The following is a 20,953-nucleotide window of genomic DNA, read 5'->3' as shown; positions in this document are numbered from 1 at the left end:
AAAAAATTGCATTTTTAGACACCAAGGTCATTAAAGAGGGGGGGGGGAGGCAGCTGACAACAGATCGGTTTGTGAAAACAACTGATATAAATACCATATTGCATTATGACTCCTTTCATCCCTTGCAGACAATTAAATCTTTACCTGAATCTCAGCTTATGAGGGGAAAAAGAATTAAAAGAGTATCAAATGAGAATAGATTATCTGAACAGTTGGATGAGATGAAGGGGAAATTTGTACAATGAGGGTACCCTGTTCCCCTATTAAAAAAAAACAAAGGTCCATTGTAGAACAGAATGATAGGATTCACCTAGTGATAATGGGAAACGGATTCCTTTTGTTTCAAAATATACTTTACTTTAAGAGGAGAAGTTGCAAAAATTATATAGAGACATTGGGGAATACTTAAGGATGGGATCCCCAGTGTAGAGTTTTTTATGGAAACAATTGATCTCCTATAAAAGAAACAAAACCATAGGATCAATGTTGGTTAAATCTGATGTTGGGGGGCATTGTACAAAAACAGCGTTTATTACGCCCCCAGGAACAATGGACTGTACCGGTGTATGTCCTGCAGTTGTTGTTCAAACTGCTTAAACGGGGACACTGTGAACCATCCACGGAAAAAGGTACCCCGATTAAAATCAGGGGGTGCTATACTTGTACATCCACTTTTGTGGTGTACATTATCAAGTGCCCCTGTGGACAACTATATGTGGGATAGACCACTAGAATGATCAAGGAAAGAATACGGGAACATAAGTCGGCAATTAAACTTAAAAATCCAGATCAGGAATTTTCCTCTCATTTTGCAGAAAAAGGCCATGGGGTTCAACAGCTTAAATTTCAGGTAATAGACAGTGTCCCAAAATTACACCGAGGTGGTGATAGAGCCTAAGAACTTCTAAAGAAGGAAGAAATGTGAATACACTGTCATGAAACACTGGAACCCCATGGCCTGAATCTGGAATATGATTTACACCTTATATTTAGATGATTTTTCAATCACTTTTTAATTTTCTTTTAATATTTTCTGTTGTTGTATCTATTTTTTGCAGATTGTGGACTGAATTACATTGACTATTAGCAAGTCAGCATGGGGAATAAACAGATAAGAAGATAAGGGACACATTTTCTGCAAAATGTTGCTTTTATTGTAGATCTGTTGCAATAATGTAACATTGTAGCCAATAGATGGCACTATATAATTGTATCTTGAAGCAAATCATTAGCTTAATAAAGGGTCGGGAGCAGGCTTCAAACGTTGCACTTGTCGCATATCAAAATCCATGTGTTTTCAAATAAAGGCTTTTTAACTATATTCTTCAGCAGTGCTGTGCTGATTAACAGAATCTTGGTGCCCCTATAGAAAATATTTTTGAGGGCCTCATATGAACCCACTTTGTGAGCTTCAAAATTAGTGGCAGCATCTTGGGTTGCAGGAACAATGATTGTATGGGATTGACATACACACATAAAGAAATAACTGCAAGTTCCCTACCTCCTCTTCTTCTGTAACAGCAAAAACCACTTTCTCAAGGGCTTGGCCATGTACCTCCAGGAACCGCCGTACTGTACCTACAAAGAAACAACAGAGGTTAGTTGATCAGTTGAGGCCCAACACAGAAAACAATCAGCATTACTGAGCCGTATTTACTCCTTGTTAATCTATTGAATCATATACACTGCACTCCTATTGGGGCTAAATATTTAAAAGAGGTTCGGAGCACTTAAAGGAACAGTAACGTCAAAAATAAGTGTTTTAAAGTTATGATAATATAATGCAGTGTTGCCCTGCACAGGTAGAACTGCTGTGATTGCTTCAGAAACACTACTATTGTTTATATAAATAAGCTGCTTTCTAGCAATGGGGGCAGCTATTGAAAGGAGAAAAGGCTCAGGCTACACAGCAGATAGCTAATAAGCTCTGTCTAATGGTGTTATCTTTTATCCATTAGTTAACCTGCGCCATATAGCCATTTTTCAATTTCCGCCATTGCTCCACAGCAGCTTGTTTATATGAACTATAGTAGTGTTTCTGAAGCAAACAGATCAGTTTTACCAATGCAGAGCAACAGTACATGATATTTTCATTAATTTAAAACACTTACATTTTTTTGGTGTTACTGTTCCTTTAAAGCCTACATTAAAAACACAATATTACATTATTCTTTTGCGTTACATTTTCAATAAAAGTCTGCAGCCTCGTGCCTGTATATTTTCACAGACCTCTTATTACCTCCTTATTTACAGTAGGGGGTACATTATCCCTTATAATACATGAGTGACACTCAGAGTTCCCTGTATAACTCAGCCTGCAGCCTTTATATGGTCACAGAACCCCTCAGTGACTTCTAATATCCTTATCATTTACAGTAGGGGGTACCTTATCCCTTATAATACATGAGTGATCCTCAGAGTTCCCTGTATAATTCAGCCTGCAGTCTTGAGCCTTCATATGGTCACAGAACCAGTCAGTGACTTCTAATATCCTGATCATTTACAGTAGGGGGTACCTTATCCCTTATAATACATGAGTGATCCTCAGAGTTCCCTGTATAACTCAGCCTGCAGTCTTGTGCCTTTATATGGTCACATAACTCCTCAGTGACTTCTAATATCCTTATCATTTACAGTAGGGGGTACAGTATCCCTTATAATACATGAGTGATCCTCAGAGTTCCCTGTATAATTCAGCCTGCAGTCTTGAGCCTTCATATGGTCACAGAACCAGTCAGTGACTTCTAATATCCTGATCATTTACAGTAGGGGGTACCTTATCCCTTATAATACATGAGTGATCCTCAGAGTTCCCTGTATAACTCAGCCTGCAGTCTTGTGCCTTTATATGGTTATAGAACCCCTCAGTTAATTTGAATATCCTTATCATTTACAGTATTTAAGTATATACAGTATATAGGCCTGCAGCCCCACTAAGTTTAATCACTGGTCGATATCTTCTCTAGACAGTTAAGTCTGAGCTTAACACTCTCCTACAATCATAGCCTGGATGTCTTCCTGTTGCCCAAAACCTGACTTTTGAAATAGACATAGTTCCATGTGATTCACCAACTGCTGATACTTCCTGTACAACAAGTACAAAACCGCACTGACTGGTACATGGACTAGGGCAGGGGAAGCCAACCCTGTGATCATACAACTACTGTGAGCACTGGCTCTGTACTTTATTCCAGTCTTTATGTTCCACTGGCTTTTAGAATCCGCTCTGCCTCTCTACAAACCCTGCTAGAATGGGGAAAATGGCAGCTATATTGTATGAAACAGGGAACTTCAATACAATACATTTAGGGGTTTTCACCCTCTGGGCTCTCATCCTCTGTAACTTCAGAACATTCAGGCTTCTCACTCAGCCCTGCTGGCTTCCGCTCCTGGGACTCAGGCTCACTAGCGTCTACCAGTCTTCTTCTCCCCTCCAGGTATTTAGGCTCACCAGTCTCTGTAACACTTGGTGACAGTAAGACCAAGACTTTTACCTTTCCTAGGTAGTTCCTCTCTCAGCTACCACTTAATTACTTGGCTTAGAGGGAATATTAACCCTACCTGTGCTGGGTATCCCTCTGCAACCCATACCATGCAACTGAAATGCACTCTTTTCAATGCACTTTCCTCCAAGACAGTGGTGTTTCCCAAACACCCTGTCACAATATATATATTTATATGGGGGTACAACAGGTGGTTAAACTATTGGGGCACCCATAAGTGAGGTATGAGAAAGTGTAAATTTAGGAGCACATATACTGGCGTGAGTTACGCCAATAAGCAATATTTTAAATGAAAAGCAACAGGTAGCGTTTGTGTAGCTAAATCATAGCGATCATTGTACAGCCCAATATGTGGCAAAACCCTCACAAGCTGCAGGTATTCGGTTTTTAGAGCAGCAGCATCAAAAAAATGTTATAGAGGCTCGTGATGGCCCTGCGAGAGTTAATTATTTCCAGATTATAGATAAACCATAATATCAGGTTAGGAAAGGAGATTTTGAATTGAGGTTGGCAAGATGGGAGGTGTATTTGATTGATCAGTTAAAGGCAAATGAAAAAGAATGGGAATGATCGTGTTTTTATTGAATGGCTTATCCTCTAATCTCAGTGGTTTCAATTAGTAAGTGATATGTTCTTACTGCTCTCTTTTGTATATGGGTACATAAGGGTTAATTTAAAAAAAAAAAAAAAAAGGATGGGTGTGTATTGGTGAGGTGTTTATGTGTGTTTGCAAAGCCCCATGGGATTAGATTGCTTCAGAGGAAGTAGCATGTGTCTTAAAAGCATGTGGTCTATCTGTACATGGAGGTTTTGGAGTTTTTAAATATACATTTTTCCCTAATAAACTTATTTTTTTTTTTAATGTGATGTAATCCTCAATGGATCTCTTACGATTTCTGCCCACGTTTATGGTTGGGTGCACGTCTTGTAGCCTGTTCACAATGGCCACATCAAGGTATACAAATTTTCATCCAGTAGACAGCACTCCCGTTTAAATAAAACCGTCTTTATTGCTTCTTAGGACAGCAGCATAATGCAAAGTTTCGAGAGGTACTCCACTCTTTGTCAAAGACTCTTTTGGCAAAGAGTGGAGTACCGCTCGAAATGTTGCATTATGCTGCTGTCCTAAGAAGCAATAAAGACGGTTTTATTTAAATGGGAGTGCTGTCTAATGGATGAAAATTTGTAACCCTAGCAACCAGACAGCTGGAGAGCTGCTGAATAAAAATCTAAATAACTCAAAAACCACAAATAAAAAATGAAAACCTATTGCAAATTGTCTCAGAATATCCCTCTCTACATCATACTAACAGTTAACTCATAGGTGAACAACCATTTCAACTTACCAAGGGGGAGGTTCCTATCTGGCCATGGGAAGGAGAGCAGCCCCGGAGCAGGAAGTAGAGAGAATCAGAGCTGTGTAAATGAGTAAGTACTGGGAGAGGCAAAGTTCACTGACTTAGAGGCTGCTTGCATAGTGCAGACTGGCCCAGCATTTCGCAGCTGAAGTTTGTGCTACAAACATAGAGCTGTAGGGATCCAGTGGCTCTAAGACGATGTAGGCCTGGGAAAGCTTGTTACAATGCCGGCGGAGTGTAGTACAAGATTGACACAGCAGTGAGTTTTCCTTCATCTAAATAAACACTTGTTTTGTGATTCACTGAATTTCAATTGTAAATTTGTCCACTTACGTAATGCAATGTGTGTAGCATCATCCAGGGGGTAACATCGCTTTTGGGTGGTAATAACACAGAACCCAACTGAGGCCATACCTTGCTCCCTAGAAGTGTAATGGAAAGAGGGGGTCAGACATAACCTATGTACTTCCAGCAACATCTGTACAAATCCTATTCTAGGGATATACTCAGCCCTTAGCATCTGCCTGAAACACATTACAGCATATTACACTGCAGATTTTGGATGACAACTATATAACCACTACTTTACTTTTTCTGGCTAAATTTTTTCAGCATACGTTGTTTATACTGCTGGAGTCTTGTGATTGAGGAGAAAGTTATATTTTCTACTAATCTCCCTGGACAAGGAGCTGGATTCTGAGTGAGGCCCTAAACTTCAAATCACATGCAAGTCACACGCAGCAACAGCTAAAACTCTTTCTTATGCCATGCATCTGTGAAAAACAGACACACACACTCTATCCTCTCACCCTGATTTAGGATGAGAATCCAGTATCTGAGACATTCAGATATTACAGTAGAGAATAAATGTTCTGTCAATATGGATTTTAAAGGAACAGTAACATCAAAACAATGTCATTGTTTTAAAGTAATAAAGATATAATGCAGGGTTACCCTGCACTGGTAAAACGGGTGTGTTTGCTTCAGAAACACTACTATTGTTTATATAAATAAGCTGCTGTGTAGCAATGGGGGCAGCCATTCAAAGGAGAAAAGGCTCAGGTTACACAGCAGCTAGCAGATATGCTCTGTAGAACATAATGGTGTTATCTTTTATTTAACCTGTGCCATATATATTTTCAATCTCTGCCATTGCTACACAGCAGCTTGTTTATATGAACTATAGTAGTATTTCTGAAACAAACAGATCAGTTTTACCAATGCAGGGCAACAGCATATGATATTTTCATTACTTTGAAACACTAATTTTTTGGTGTTACTGTTCCATTAAGAAATCAAAGTTTCTGATGGCAGCTCTAGTAGTGACAAGGCTCCAGTGCAGGGATCTATCCCAGGTGGTCACTGTGATCGGCTGTCAAAAAGATGACCAATTGTATATTTCATTTTACTATTGAATCAACTGCCTAGTTGCTAGGAGAGATGACCCTAGAAACTCAATAAGCAAAGGTATGTTGGGCGAGCTATCCGTGGCACCTGAGCTGCTCTGTGAATCCTGGGTTTGGGGTCCTAGTTCCAAAACAAAGAGAAATAAATATAGTCAGGGGATTACTTGGCTAGTTGAAGAACGTTCCGGTAACAGCTGTAGAGGGAGCTTTCAGCAGCCGTGCGGTATTTGGTCTTGTATTTAGGTCCCACCGTGTGGATGATGTACCGTGCTGCCAGATTAAACCCCTTTGTGAGTTTGGCTTCCCCAGTCCTGCATCCTAACAGGGCAAGAGGTAGGTTAGTGAGAGAGGAAGCAGTAGGAACTTGCTATCTATATAATTAAAAGCCAAGCAGCCCCCCCCCCCCGTAAGACCATTCCTGAGCAGAAGAGAAAATTACTCACCTTTAAGCTTCTGCATCTCCTCCAACAGCTCAGGCCCGGAATAGCGGAATATACTATCCGAAACCGGGTTTTTGTCCGTAAGCGTCTCATTGCTGGTATTCACTAAGGCCGTGCAGTTTAGTAATGCCACGTCACCTTTCCTGGCCAAAAGAAAAAACAGGAGAAGCTTTATTGTAAAGATTCCAAGGAAATAAAAGGGCAGTGCTGCCATCACCAAAAATAGAAAATATAAAAAAAAAGAATGGATCTGTATTAGTCAAGCATAGAAATGCCTCCCAAAGATAAACACTGGCATCCATTCTAATGGACCTCCAAAGAGGATCCGCAATTGCCTGCTGAGGCTACCAATTTGGCTAAAATAACTTGCGGAGTTCTTCGAGGTCCAGCAGCGGATGGTATGAGCTCTCTCTTTTGTGTAGGATAAACACCTGAACTGCAGGCCCTGGGGAGCTGGTATGATGAACTTGTTGAGATGTGCAATTAAGGCCTTGAAGGTATTTCAAGGGCTCTTGAGAGAACCAGGGGGAGTGGGTTAAAATTCCTAATGGCAACCGAGACACAACTTTGCAGACCCAAGGGTTGTGAGTAAGAAGTAGCCACACCTCAAAGTAGAGCAGACACCTTCTATTTTATGTGCAGTGGCGACTGAACATTAATGCTGAGCTAGACTTTTAGTAGGGTTTGGCCTGGGACTCTTGACCTTGGAAGAGGTATCCTACTCTATGGGAAATCCTACTCCGTGTACACCTCCTGGCCAACCCCTGGAGACAGAGCTCCCGGCCAACCCCTGGAGACAGAGCTCCCGGCCAACCCCTGGAGACAGAGCTCCCGGCCAACCCCTGGAGACAGAGCTCCCGGCCAACCCCTGGAGACAGAGCTCCCGGCCAACCCCTGGAGACAGACAGAGCTGAATAAAGAAATTCTGCAGGGAAAACCAAGAGATGTCCTTCCCTCCTAAAGAGAACAAACTGATCTTGGCACTGCCTAGTTGGAGGATTTAGCTGGAGCAGCAGGAGCTACACTTGCCTCCCAGTGGCAACAGCTATATCCCACTGCTCCCATGTCTCCCAAAATGATGACTGAGAAAAGCACAATATGTTAAAATGCAATTTGAATTCAGGAAGTAAACAAGTTAGTTCCCAGTCTGTTATCAATGGGCCTTACATGGGATGTCATAATGCCTGATATACACTGATATGGATGTTGCAAGTCCATGTACTCTCATACCACAGACATACGGCCCATGCTACACTCCTGTATGTCACGTCATTGACTATCCGAGCATGGTCTGTAAGCGCAGTCACTATATATATATATATATATATATATATATATATATAAATATTAAAGGGCTATTTGTGTCACACAATTATGCTCAAAACTGAGAAACCTGCCCTGATCCATAGATTACTGGGCTGCCAATGCATATTGTAGGGCTGCAGATCAACATTTAGAGTATCCTGCCATAAAGCAAGACAGAACTGCTGTGTCAGTCATCAGTGGACAGGATTAGTTGGGCCTTGCCTGTTAGCAGAGGAGGGAAATAAAGGGGAGCAGTCCCACACTTACCACAGTATCACCTTCTCATTGATATCCTTTCTGTATGGAAACGGAGAGTGGGACCCTCCGTCTGGAACATCTTTCCTGCCCCCGTCTGGCACGTCTTCTCCTTCTTCATTACTTACATCAGCCCAGCACGGGAGAATGTCGGCATCAACAAAGCACGACCTGGCACCCAGAGGATCCATGGGGTGTAAGGGGTTCTGTGCAGCATCAAGCCGCTCTGCTATACCTGCATGCCGAAAAGAAAATCATCTGACACAAATAGCCAATATGTAAGGTGACACACACAGTGCACCCAAACAACAGAGCACCAAAGCAAATTGGAACAGATTTAACCCTCCCTGAGTTACAGAATCGCCTCTGGATCTATATCTCCGCTCATATCTTAGTGGTATCTCTTTATATTTGATACAGCAGGCTCAGCATTTGCACACAGCATCCAGATCAGAGTCGTGAGCAAAGCACAGGGAAAAGACTTAAGCAAAGACTCTGTTGTCTCTGTAGCTTGTTCCCAGGCAGCACTGACTCACTACATAGGGGCCCCTCTTAGTGGCTTTGGTGCTGGATATGGGCATGTACAATGGCACAGTGGGGCAGGCAGAGTTATGTTGGCCCAGAAGTATCTCCGTCCACCCACCATGTGGCTTTTAAGCTTCTAAAAATGACTTATTCTTTAACTAGTGTTAATCCTCCTGTGCAGCAACTGCCTGTCACATGATTCCTGAGCCCTCTGTACTGCCTGGGGTGAATGTTCTGTCCTTCTTGTGAGAAGGGGGTGGGGGTTAAAAGGGTTTGTTAGAGCTACAGCAGTGGTTGAAGTATCTAGGATGTGGCACCATCTGAAAAGAACAATGCCATTGGCTGCTGCCTTCTTTATTAACCCCGTATTTGCTGAAATAGAGTAATAATTACAGTGCTACGCAATATGTTGAAGCTGTATAAATACATGTTAATAATAATGCACCCAGACCATTCTGCTCCCCCCGATCAGCTGATCGATTCCTGCACCTTATTGATATCTTTCACGGTTCTGATGCCTCTCTACCCCCATTGATATCTACCCAGGTTCTCACCCCTTCTGCGCCCCTGATCAGCTGGGGGGGGGGGTCCCTAGAGTCATGTGATTTGCCAGATAGGCCTGTTATTGGGAGGGGGGCAGGGTACCCTGTCACTTTATAGTTGAACCCCTCATGCCAAGCAATGATATTATATTAGATATTACCCACCCCATCTGCATCCACCACCATGTTACTACCTGCCCCAGCTGTATCTACTGTACACTTGAATTACAGGGCAATACAAGACTACACAGGGCAAAGAAATGTGTCATGTATTTTTCTTTCAGATATAATTAATATATAATAATGTCAAAAACTGTATGGAAACAAGCCCCACGTTACTACCTGCCCCTCATTGCCCAATACTTAATGGCCCTCCGTGTCTCCTCCCCACCCCCAGGCTGCCAGAAAGTGAGGCAGAGGTCAGCTCCAGCGGGCGATATAATAACTGGGGAGCCCTCTCTCCCAGGCACAATAAGTTATCCCCAAGCTGACAGTAATGGGCTGCCCGGTGTTTGTGACTGACCTGTCCCCGGCTCGGCTCCCCATGAAGATGTTGCTGTGGGTACGTCAGGAGCTGCTCTACCCGTCACATGACTCCTCACCGGAAACGCTCTGGCCGAGGGCGGGACCTGCACCGATAAGCCCAGCACAGGGGGCGGTGTTGTTCGGAGGACAGTGACCTTTGCGCATGCGCCGGTATAGTGAGCGCTGTGAGTCTGCGCAGTTTCACACGTGTGCGGCAGTGTTGGAAGCTGGCGGCGCGTGTCCGGTACTAGGTGAGCGGAGTAATCGCAGTAAGACTTCTACTGAGAAGCGTCTCATCGGCGCGCTCGTGTTTGTTTACTTCCCCTAGCCCCCTGATGCGCTGCTGCCCCCACTCCTGTCCTTCTATCTTTCCCTATGTCTGTCCCTCCCGACTCCCGTGTCACCCCATTCTCACCCCATTCTCCGAGCCCTCTACCCCCTGATATCTCCCCCAGTTCTGACCCCTTCCTCTCCCCCCTGATATCTCCCCCAGTTCTGACCCCTTCATTCCCCCCCGATATCTCACCCAGTTCTGACCCTGATATCTCCCCCAGTTCTGACCCCTTCCTCTCCCCCACAGATATCTCCCCCCAGTTCTGACCCCTTCATTCCCCCCCGATATCTCACCCAGTTCTGACCCTGATATCTCCCCCAGTTCTGACCCCTTCCTCTCCCCCACAGATATCTCCCCCCAGTTCTGACCCCTTCATTCCCCCCCGATATCTCACCCAGTTCTGACCCTGATATCTCCCCCAGTTCTGACCCCTTCATCTCCCCCATGATATCTTTGACAGTTCTGACCCCTTCATCTCCCCCCTGATATCTTCTCCAGTTCTGACCCCTTCATCTCCCCCCCTGATATCTCCCCCAGTTCTGACCCCTTCATCTCCCCCCACTGATATCTCCCCCAGTTCTGACCCCTTCATCTCCCCCCTGATATCTCCCCCAGTTCTGATGCCTCTCTGTCCCTGTTACATACAGGCCCCTCTTGTGCCGAATGCCTCAGTGTTGATCCCTTCCGAGCCTTCTGACTGCTCCCTTCTTCAATAATTTCATCATTATCTGCCCGACAGTGACTCATTCTGCCCTTCTGGTACCCCCCCACTTAATTTTTAACTTTTCCCCCCCACTGTATTGAACTGACCCTCCTAATCTGCTTGTGCTTTGGCCCAAGGTCTCCTCCTGCCCACGTCTCACCCCCTGACTCACACATGGGTATCACCAAGCAATATCTGCGATACTCTGCCAGCGCTGTCTTTGGGCTCATTGCCAGCCAGAAAGCCAATGTCACGTTCATCACCCTGCGAGGGGAGAAGGGTCGGTACGTGGCCGTCGGAGCCTGTGAACACGTCTTCATATGGGACACTCGCAAGGGGGAGAAGGTCAGTACCTGAGCTCACTGGTACAGGAATATCGGGGAGGGTACTCCTTTACCTGTTAAATGTTTGTGTATAAAACACACAGCACCTAAATACAACAGAACAAAATTCCCAAATTGGTATAGCAGGTTGTGCCCATTGGTTAGACACCGTATATGAGCTTTGGGACCACCTATTAACATAATAAGGCCACACCTCCCAAGATTCTCAGATAATCATGACTCATCTTACAACTGCCCCCCCAGATATTATAATATAAATGGATGCAGACATTATGTCTGACTCCTAGCACTATGCTTATTGATTTTTTACTCTGTTGATTGCAATTGGTCAATTCACACTGAAAATTCAGGCAGCTAAGTGCCCCCCTGGACATAGAGGCCAGCCAATCAGATCAGAGTTAACTGCTCTTCATTTCTCATGTTTGCACTGCAGGTCCTCATTCTCCAGGGTCAAAAACAAGAGGTAACGCGCCTGTGTCCCTCCCCGGATGGCCTGTCGCTGGCAGTTGGCTATGAGGATGGATCTATCCGGATCTTCAGCCTTCTGAGCGGGGAGAGTGGCATTACATTCAATGGCCATAAGGCAGCAGTGACGACTCTCAATTATGATCACTTGGGCGGCCGGCTGGTGTCCGGATCGAAGGTGAGAAACAAGGGCATTCTTCTTTCTGAATCCTTTTTGAAGAGTTGGGGGGTGAGGCCTGATCCTCATGCATACAGAATGCTGGGAGTTGTAGTACATCAACTGCTAAAAGGCAGCAGATAATATGCTAATAGAAGTACAGAAAGGAGTATGGGGAAGACCTGGAATAAAGATTTAGTGTAGTAAAGCATCGTCTTCAGCGCAGCCTTGCCCCACAGAAGGTCCTTTAGTGTCCAGCACAACTGGTGACTTTCCTCCAGAGACCGGTCCCTTGACCTTCAGCACAGAAGCTGTTCTGGAAGAGACCATTGCTGGTGACTGTCCCCCAGAAAAGGTGTATTGCTGTCCGGCACAGCCAGTGACTCTCGCCCTTCTTTCCCCAGGACACGGATGTCATTGTGTGGGATGTGATTAATGAGAGCGGTTTGTACAGACTGAAGGGGCACAAGGATGCCATCACCCAGGCGCTGTTCCTTAAGGAGAAGAACCTCTTGGTTACCAGGTAATGGTATGGCTCATTCACAGGTGCATAGGAAACTACTTCCTCAGTGTGAGAAAGAGCAGACATTATATAATGTAGTATATTTGTGTCTCTCTCCTAATCCAACTCCAGTCTGACTGTGGGTTTCTTCTCTCCATTAGTGGTAAGGACACCCTGGTGAAGTGGTGGGACCTGGACACCCAGCACTGCTTCCAGACCATGGTGGGACACCGTACAGAGGTGAGTACTATCTGACATGTGGTTATGCTGGGATGTGTGCCATCCTATTTTTCTAACGTATGGATATTGGAACCCAGTCGAGCAGCAAGGTTTCTGGATAGAGCACCACAGCGAAACAGCCGCAGTCTTTTGAACTATTGTAGGTTATGCTGGGATGCTCATGTTGTCCAGTTGCTTGCCTGTGTGTATGAATGAGTGTGTAATAGTGGAACTAAAACATGTCACTAAGGGAGTTGCTCTGCTCTGTATAACCTGAAATCATTGGTTATTTCATGGATGCCGGAGTATGTGCCTCTTGCAGTGTTGGGCACAAGCTCAGGGGCCACTTCTGAACTATATGGCAGAAACCAACTCACCCCTCCTCTCACCCACCCCTCAGGTTTGGGGTCTGACCATCCTGTCAGAGGAAAGCCGGATACTGACTGGGTCAGCCGATAGTGAACTGCGGGCCTGGAACATCTGCTATATCAAGGAGGTAATTACCTAGTCTAGCCTTGTGCTCTATTTAAAGGGAAAGTAACCCCTGGAAATTATTTTAACGACTAACGACATTGTTGTATTCAGGGTGAGAACACCTCAGAAGGGCCTCAGAGTAAGAAATCCAAAGGGCCCTTGGGCGAGGAACAGGAGGAAGAAGAGGATGTGGAGGAAAATACTGAGGAGGTAATGTCTCTAGGCATATTTCCTACTAAATCCCTTATTTCTTAGCCTAATCCAATCACTAGTTCCCTTATTCCTTAGTGTTATCTTATAACTCCTCTCAAAATCTAACCTTGTCCTCTCGCCCTTAGCGCATTCTTCGATGCCAGCGCTTTGGTTCCATCATGAGGGAAGGAAGGGACAGAGTAGTGAGCCTTGGCACAGATCGGACAAGGAGGTTTCTAGCCTGCCACGTGAGTACCTGTCCTGCTATATAAAAAAAAATGTATGACTAGGCTGAGAAACAGGACTGCTATGGCTGTATATACATAACATAAAATGAGGAGTAATGTCTCTCCTCCTTGTCCTGACACCCCTTCCTGCAGGGTGCAGACTCGGTGCTGGAGGTCTTTTGTGCTCTGAGTGAAGAGGAGATCACTAAGAAAATGGAGAAAAAACTGAAAAGAGCCAAGAAGAAAGCCAAGTGAGTGTGAACTGGCAGAGTATGAGTGCAGTATAGTAGAATGTGCAGTGTTATGTAGAGCCAGTAGGGGTTGCAGTGTGATGCAGAGCCATTAGGGGGTGCAGAGAGATGCAGCGTCAGTAGGGGGTGCAGAGAGATGCAGAGCCAGTAGGGGGTGCAGAGTGATGCAAAGTCAGTAGGGGGTGCAGAGTTTAATAATCCAGGAGTTAATAGGAGGTGTATTGGGAGGGGACAGGTGGGTCTTTGCTAATCTAATGTTTTCCTTTAGGCAGAAACCTCAGGATGCTGAGGAAGAAGAGGAGCTGAAAGTGGAGAGGTGTCTACAGGATGAAATCCAGAAACTCGGGAACATCAAAGCCTCCTCCAAAATAAAGTAAGAACCAAAGACAGCAGGGGAACCCATTCTAAGGGCTTTCTGGGCAAGTCTTCAGGCTTAGCATGCCCCCCCAAATGCTTTACATTTGGTGAGTTTGGTGCATTCTGTAGGTGTCACTCTAGCATTGCTGCCTTCTCTTGTGACTTTTGGGAGTCAGTGCTCTCTTTAGGTGCCACTGTTATGTTGGACGTCAGCGCTCTCTGTTGGGGCAAGTAGACGGGGGTTAATTGGCCATGAAATCACACAGTGCTTATTGATACCCCTTGTTGGGTCAGGTTTGTACTCCCAGTGTTGTCTCTCTCCTCCCAGATCCTTTGACCTGTTTTCCTGCACTAAAGGGGAACTTAAAGCTGTTCTGCTTCTTCAGAACAACAGCCTGGAATGTTTTTCCCTCCCGACTGAGCCGGCCCCTTCTGGAAAGGCAGAGTGTACAAAAAGCTCCCGTCTCACCCTGGGGGGGCATCGCTCTGATGTACGAACCCTGGCTTTCAGCTCTGACAATATTGCTGTGTTGTCTGCCTCAGCCGAGACTGTCAAAATCTGGAACAGGTACAGTATGAACCCTTTCTCCAGTTTGGGGGCAGATGGGGAAATTCATTATGGATCTCACTGTGACATTCACTTCCTGTAGCAACTGTTCAGGGGTCCCCAGGGTTTACATGGTACAGTCTCTGGGCCTGCTTTTTAGGAATTCGACCTGGAGCAGGTTCTTCCCCCGGTAGGAGGCACTAATACAAGAATTTGTATTGTGTTTTTCCTCTCTCAGATCCACCCTGCAGTGTATCAGGACTATGCCCTGTGAATATGCCCTGTGCTCACTCTTTGTTCCCGGGGACAGACACGTTATTATAGGTACCAAGGTAAGTGCCGCCTGCCCCAACTTTGGTCTCTCCTACAGTAAAACAACGGTCAAGTTCATGTCAATGTGTATGTAGGTTTAAAAGGGGTGGTGCACATCTTATGTGCTGAAACTTGGGCATCTCTGCTAATGGTCTTTCTGTTCTGCATTTGTCCAGACTGACCCAAGCAAACAGTGCCCCTTGTGTGTACCACTCACTTTATAGTGCCCCTTGTTTTTATTATTAACGCCTCTCACTTAGGATATCATGTGACATTCATATGAATACTTGGTTTCTAGGGTCAGTATGTGTAGCAACCTTATATCTTAATTCCAAACTGAAAAATTATTGAGCATCCTTAAAAAAATAAAGACGCTTTGCCAACTTGTCTGGGCTGCTGCTTCCTAACACTGTTTGCTTACCTTCTGTCCCCCCCCCCCCACACACACAGTCAGGGAACCTCCAGCTGTTTGACTTGGCCTCAGGGAATCTCCTGGAGACCGTGAGTGCACATGATGGTGCTGTGTGGTCGCTTTGTCCATCGCCTGATCTGGTAAGAAACTACTCACATATATGATTATGGCGTGTAGAATAAGATCTGGGTATGAACACTTACTCTGCTGTAGTGGAGCCACAGGATCCTAGGAACATAATACAAATCAAATATAGGATATAATATTGGGTTCACTGTTCTTATGGGCAGATTCGTCTTATCCAAAAGTGAAATGAATGTGTCCCTTTAACACTTTCATGTGGGGGGAACTTTGTAGTGGGGTTGGGACTGGGGACCAAGCATTCTATGTGCAGGTTACATAGTGCATGGGTGGCAGAGAGCACAGTCTGAGTATATTTGGCCCCAGACAGACAAGGAGTCAGAAAGGCCCCTGTAGGAAGCACAGCTTTTATCTCTGTCTATAGAAGCAGCCACGGTAATACATTTTATATAACACTGAGCCTGGGCTCTGCCCCTCACCTCGTTCCTCTGTCGCCTTCACAGCGGGGATTTGCCTCCGGAGGGGCCGACAAGACTGTGAGATTCTGGGATTTTGAGTTGGTGAACGAGGAGACAGAGACGCAGAGCAGGTAATGTAGTAGCTGAGATGGAAGGAAGACACGTGTCCTTCATGTTCATAATTTTTTGTCCCAATGAAACTTGCCTAACTGCCAGCTGAAGCTGCATTGCTGTGCCAAGTAGAACACCTGGGTACTGCCCATTCCCTTCTAATTGGGTCTCTTCCCCTCTCCCCTGCAGTCGGCGGCTCTCTGTGAAGCAGACGCGTGTGTTGCAGTTGGACGAGGATGTGCTGTGCGTGCGTCACAGTCCCGATGGCCGTATCCTGGCAGTGTCTCTGTTGGACTGCACTGTGAAAGTCTTCTATAACGATACCCTAAAGGTTTGTATGGGGAAATCTGCCCGGGGGCTAATTTAAAAACATTTCTACAAGGCTGCCTATAGCATCCAATCAGATCTTTGCTCAACTGCAGTAGATTGATCAAAATAGTTGCTGAATGGTTGCTATGCATTGGTTCAATCTGGCCCTTGTATCTGTTCCACTGTAACGGTTGGTTTGTGCTCTGATCCATCGATTTCTCTCCTCCCTGCAGTTCTTCCTGTCTCTTTATGGACACAAGTTGCCGGTGCTGTGCATGGATATCTGCCATGTAAGTTTGTGCTAATTTAACTAAGGGCATTCTTTCACCTTGGTCTCTGGCTAGGGGAGCAGTGGACATTTCCAGCCCTGTAAATATAAGTGTAGGGTTCAGTGACCCTCTGCTTTAAAAAGAGTGGGAAGTAAGTGTTTCCCAGCATGTAGTAAGTTTTGCTCCCTCTCTCCCTCGCAGGACAATGCACTTATTGTGACTGGATCTGCTGACAGGAACATTAAGATCTGGGGTCTGGACTTTGGAGACTGTCACCGCTCTCTCTTTGCGCATGAAGACAGGTGGGTTGCGGCTCACGTGATTATGGGAGGAGATAGTGTTGTTTATTTGTTGGATCCGCCTTCCTTGGACTATTGGTGTTGGAATTTGGGACATGAAATCTGATTGGTGCATTGGTCTTTTTCTCTCTCTCTTTGCAGTGTCATGTTCCTCCAGTTTGTGCCAAAGACCCACCTGTTCTTCAGCGCTGGAAAGGACCGAAAAGTGAAACAGTGGGACGCAGATCACTTCCAGCAGGTGCAGAGCCTCGAGGTGAGTTGGGGCAAATGAAGCCTCATGTGAGCTCACCAACCTGTGCTGCACATACAATAATACTTATTCTTCTTCATTGTCCCACAGGGTCACCATGGAGAGGTCTGGTGTGTGGCAGTCAGTCCTAATGGCGATCATGTTGTATCATCATCACATGACAAGTCTCTGAGGCTCTGGGAAAGGACCAGGGAACCGCTCATTCTAGAGGAGGAAAAGGAGATGGTGAGTGGGGACAAGGAAAGGAGCAGATGTGTGGTGGTCACCTATACATAGAACCCTAGTTCCCCTGCACTGATAATAGGGGGCACTGAGATTCCCAGCAGTCCTGCCTGTCCCTGTGCTCATCAGGCTTTATCTCTTGCAGCAAAGGGAGGCAGAGTATGAGGAAAGCGTGGCGAAGGGAGAGCAGCCGGTGGTGAGTAGAATTTGATGAGTTTATGATGAAGTTCCATTGGAGTCTGAATTGGCCTTATTGATTTCATGTCCTGTATAAACAGCCTTGGGGGTTCCCTGTGAGTAACACTAACTTGTTTGCAGGTTGCCGGGGAGCGAGACGGGGAAGTCGGTCTTGCTGGGAAGAAAACCATAGAGACGGTGAAAGCGGTAAGTCTGTGCCCCAGCTGCACATAGGGTGTTGAGAAAGATGAAAAGGCAGAGACATGTTGTCCAAGACTGCCTGGCCTGCCATCCCTAAATATACCTCCCAGCCATGGACCTTTCTGTCACATGTTAACCCTACAAACCCTGTTTCATTTAAATTGTCCCCTTCAGACCGAGCGCATAATGGAGGCCATTGAGCTACACAGGGAGGAGACTGCAAAGCTGGAGGAACACCGTGCCCTGTGCCAGGCAGCAGGAAAAGAGGTAATAAGGGGGTGGGGCTAATACACGCCATTGGGGGTGGTTAGGTAACTGGGAGGGAAAGTGGCTGTTACACTTTGTATGTGGGGAAGACTGGGACATATGTGTATAGAAAACGGATCCGCACACACACTGGTTAATGCAATCGGGGAGTATCCCCTTTTATTCAGCCACCAAGAATGTTTGGTGGCTGAATAAAAGGGGATACTCCCCGACTGCATTAACCAGTGTGTGTGCGGATCCGTTTTCTATACACATTCGTTGCTAAGGGACCCGGCCGGGTCAACAGAAGAAACGCACCACCAGTTGCAGGATTGGTGAACTACATGTGTGCGGTAGGAGAAATTACATTGTAATCAAGACTGGGACATAGTCAGGTTGATGGGCTGAGGCTGTAACACTAACTGGGACATGTTTGAGTTGAGTCAGTCGGTGAGTGAGGGGTACAGGGAATCATTAATGTCCCAGTAAGGGGGGCCACCAGTTTGTGTTTGTCACTCATTAATCTCTGTCTCCTGCCGTTTCAGCTCCCACACCGAACTCACCCCATCTTGCAGGCCTATGGCAACATCTCGGTAAGGTGGAGCTTGTTCTACCAATCTGTTCTTGAATCACACTGTTCCTTTAACTCTCTGAGCACTAGGCTCATCCCTGCTTTTCTCTGTATTGTGTTGGGATAGACAGAATTGTTCACTGTCCTTAAACCAAATACAATCACTAATAGGCTAAAGTGATAGGAAATCCCTGTGTTTGCCTCTGTGCAGTAAAGCACTGCTTCTCTATAGTGGGTTATTGGTATAGTTCCCTGTATATCTTAGCAACCAACCAAATTGTACTATTTCATTCTAAGCCACTTCCCAATATACACAAGTTTAACCTTTTCAGGGACTTTAAAGTTATGTGTAAATGTCATTGCTCCTGAAAGTTGTAGCTGCCGCTTGTAGTTCCTTGCACTGCTTGTCCTCACTACTTGTACTACTAAACAATGTGGCAGTAGCCAGCTCTCCTCCAACCAAGATTGCAATTCCCATAATGCCTTGTGTGTTCTGTAGAAAGGCATTGTGGGAGTCTTGCTTAGAGAAGAACGAACTGCTGCTGCATTGTTTCAGGGGTAAGAGGGTAATAGATGATGTAGAAAGTCTTCCAGACAGAAGGCACCCCATTACATGGGCTCCCCAGCATTCGGGTAACCTGTAGGCCTGGATGGGTGTAGAGTGGCAGAAAATAAGTGTCTAGACTAGAGACTGGGTGACAGTCTGAGTGAAATAAATAATTATAGATTTCACTGTCCTGCCGTAGAAGTTATTCCTGTTCCCACAGACGTCTCCTCACATGTCTCGTATCTCTCTCCCTGCAGCCCTCAGATTATGTTCTGGATGTCTTCAAGAAAGTGAAATCCAGGTGGGTCTGTCCGTTTCCTCTTCAGATTCATTTTGAAATAGAGAAACTCTGTCCAAAGTAATCTGTAATGTCTGACTTGTATCTGGAATATGGAGGTTTAACAGACTGCTGTTGGTTAATGATGGCTGGGTTAGCAAATTCACCCATGTTCTGGCGCTGCCATGTTCTAGTGCTGCTTGGGTTTGAGGATTCCCGGGGGGGGGGGGTACTTTAATTGGCAGCAGAAAGATTCTTACGCTGTGTCTCTCTGACAGTGAATTGGAAGAGTCGCTCCTGGTTCTGCCGTTTTCCTACGTCCCTGATGTACTCGCTCTCTTCCGGGACTATATCCGGCAGGGTCGGGATGTGGAGCTGATTTGCCGCTGCCTCTTTTTCCTTCTAAGGTTGGTATAGTGCATGAAGCATATATGTACTTGCACATATGTCTCTGGTCTGAGCTATACAGTAAATATATGCTTCTGCCTATGTAGTGTTTAGTTAACCTGGGCGCCATGGACCCAGAGCATTCTTCTGTTTCTGCTGCTGCTTCTTCCCACTAACCCTAAATCCCTGACATTCTATAAATAATGACTCTAGAACCCATCTGGGAACACGCCAGGGTCATATTCAAGAGACTGCAGCAGGTGACAGCAGAACAATCACAGGCTTAGGGCCTTTGTGTTCCGCTCCATGATTTTCTTCTTGTGCCTGTAGGATTCACTTTGGGCAGATCACCAGTAACCAGATGCTCCTTGGGGTAATTGAAGATCTAAAAAACTGCACCATCTCCCGGGTGGCTGAAGTGCGGGTAAGTATATTGGGGAGTCTCCCTGGAATAAAACCTCACTCTTTCTTAACCTGCATTTTCCATAATTCCTACTGCTCTATGCCTTTCAGGACATGATGGGGGTGAATATGGCCGCCCTGCAGTTCCTGAAGAGGGAGGTTGCAGCCAAAGAAGAGGTTCAGTTCTTTGCTGATGCCACAGAGCGCTTTGAGGAGAAAAAGAGGAAGAGGAAAAAGAATGAGAAACTGCTCCTGACAGTTGTGTGATCCTTATGTGGGATGCTGGGAAAGGACAATGATCCAGTTCTATACTGGTTCTCATGGCCTCCCTGTAAGTTCAGTGTCGGACTGGGATGCCAGGGCCACCATAAAACCTTAGACATTAAGACGACTGTCCACATGTTGTTTCTTTTTCCTTATTCTCCTAGTCTCTTCTCTTGACCTACTATCCTCTAGTGAGTGCCCACTGATACCTGGGCCCACCTGAATTTTCCTTTTATTCTGGTGGGCCAGTTCGACGCTGTGTAAATTCCACCTGCTGTAAGGGATCCTCTAATAAGAACCTATGTTGTACATAAGTGTGAGCAGCTCTGACCCTGTGATTGATTACAGTTCCTTATATAAACCATGGCCTTTTCTCTTGCATTTCTTACGGAATTCCCCAAGGGCCCAGAGTGATGTGTGTCTGGAGATGAAGTGATTGGCTGACTCTCTGCATATGACCTGTATGTCATGTTCCTTCTGAAATCAGAAAGAACATTTGTAACAATAAAGATGCTATTGACCTAAAA

General features: G+C 45.5%; 2 protein-coding genes across 5 annotated transcripts in view; one reads left to right on the top strand and one right to left on the bottom strand.

Moving 5' to 3' along the window:
• Positions 1-10,000, bottom strand: part of gdap2.S (ganglioside induced differentiation associated protein 2 S homeolog) — a 22,729-nt gene extending 12,729 nt beyond the window's left edge. The window contains exons 1-6 of one of the 2 annotated variants that reach the window (XM_018242467.2): positions 9,858-10,000; positions 8,280-8,502; positions 6,711-6,850; positions 6,432-6,585; positions 5,195-5,283; positions 1,502-1,578 (exon numbers count right to left, since the gene is read on the bottom strand). In XM_018242467.2, coding sequence (XP_018097956.1) covers positions 1,502-1,578; positions 5,195-5,283; positions 6,432-6,585; positions 6,711-6,850; positions 8,280-8,458 — 639 coding nt within the window. In that variant the 5' untranslated portion in view covers positions 8,459-8,502; positions 9,858-10,000. 2 annotated transcript variants of the gene reach the window in all.
• On the top strand, positions 9,994-20,953 carry wdr3.S (WD repeat domain 3 S homeolog). Of its 3 annotated transcripts, XM_018242465.2 has the most exons (28): positions 10,011-10,110; positions 10,841-10,952; positions 11,034-11,241; positions 11,674-11,883; positions 12,267-12,385; positions 12,526-12,604; positions 12,984-13,079; positions 13,169-13,267; positions 13,396-13,497; positions 13,630-13,727; positions 13,996-14,100; positions 14,413-14,652; positions 14,870-14,963; positions 15,394-15,495; positions 15,940-16,025; positions 16,195-16,336; positions 16,548-16,604; positions 16,785-16,885; positions 17,024-17,135; positions 17,223-17,357; positions 17,500-17,550; positions 17,673-17,738; positions 17,907-17,999; positions 18,524-18,571; positions 19,354-19,397; positions 19,652-19,780; positions 20,091-20,184; positions 20,274-20,953. In XM_018242465.2, the coding sequence occupies exons 3-28, from the start codon at positions 11,071-11,073 to the stop codon at positions 20,427-20,429; spliced, it is 2,829 nt and encodes a 942-aa protein (XP_018097954.1). In that variant the 5' UTR covers positions 10,011-10,110; positions 10,841-10,952; positions 11,034-11,070; the 3' UTR covers positions 20,430-20,953.

This window comes from Xenopus laevis, chromosome 2S (genome assembly GCF_017654675.1).
Source record: "Xenopus laevis strain J_2021 chromosome 2S, Xenopus_laevis_v10.1, whole genome shotgun sequence".
In the NCBI taxonomy this organism is placed as follows: Eukaryota; Metazoa; Chordata; class Amphibia; order Anura; family Pipidae; genus Xenopus; species Xenopus laevis.
This window is presented reverse-complemented; position numbering and strand designations above follow the sequence as displayed.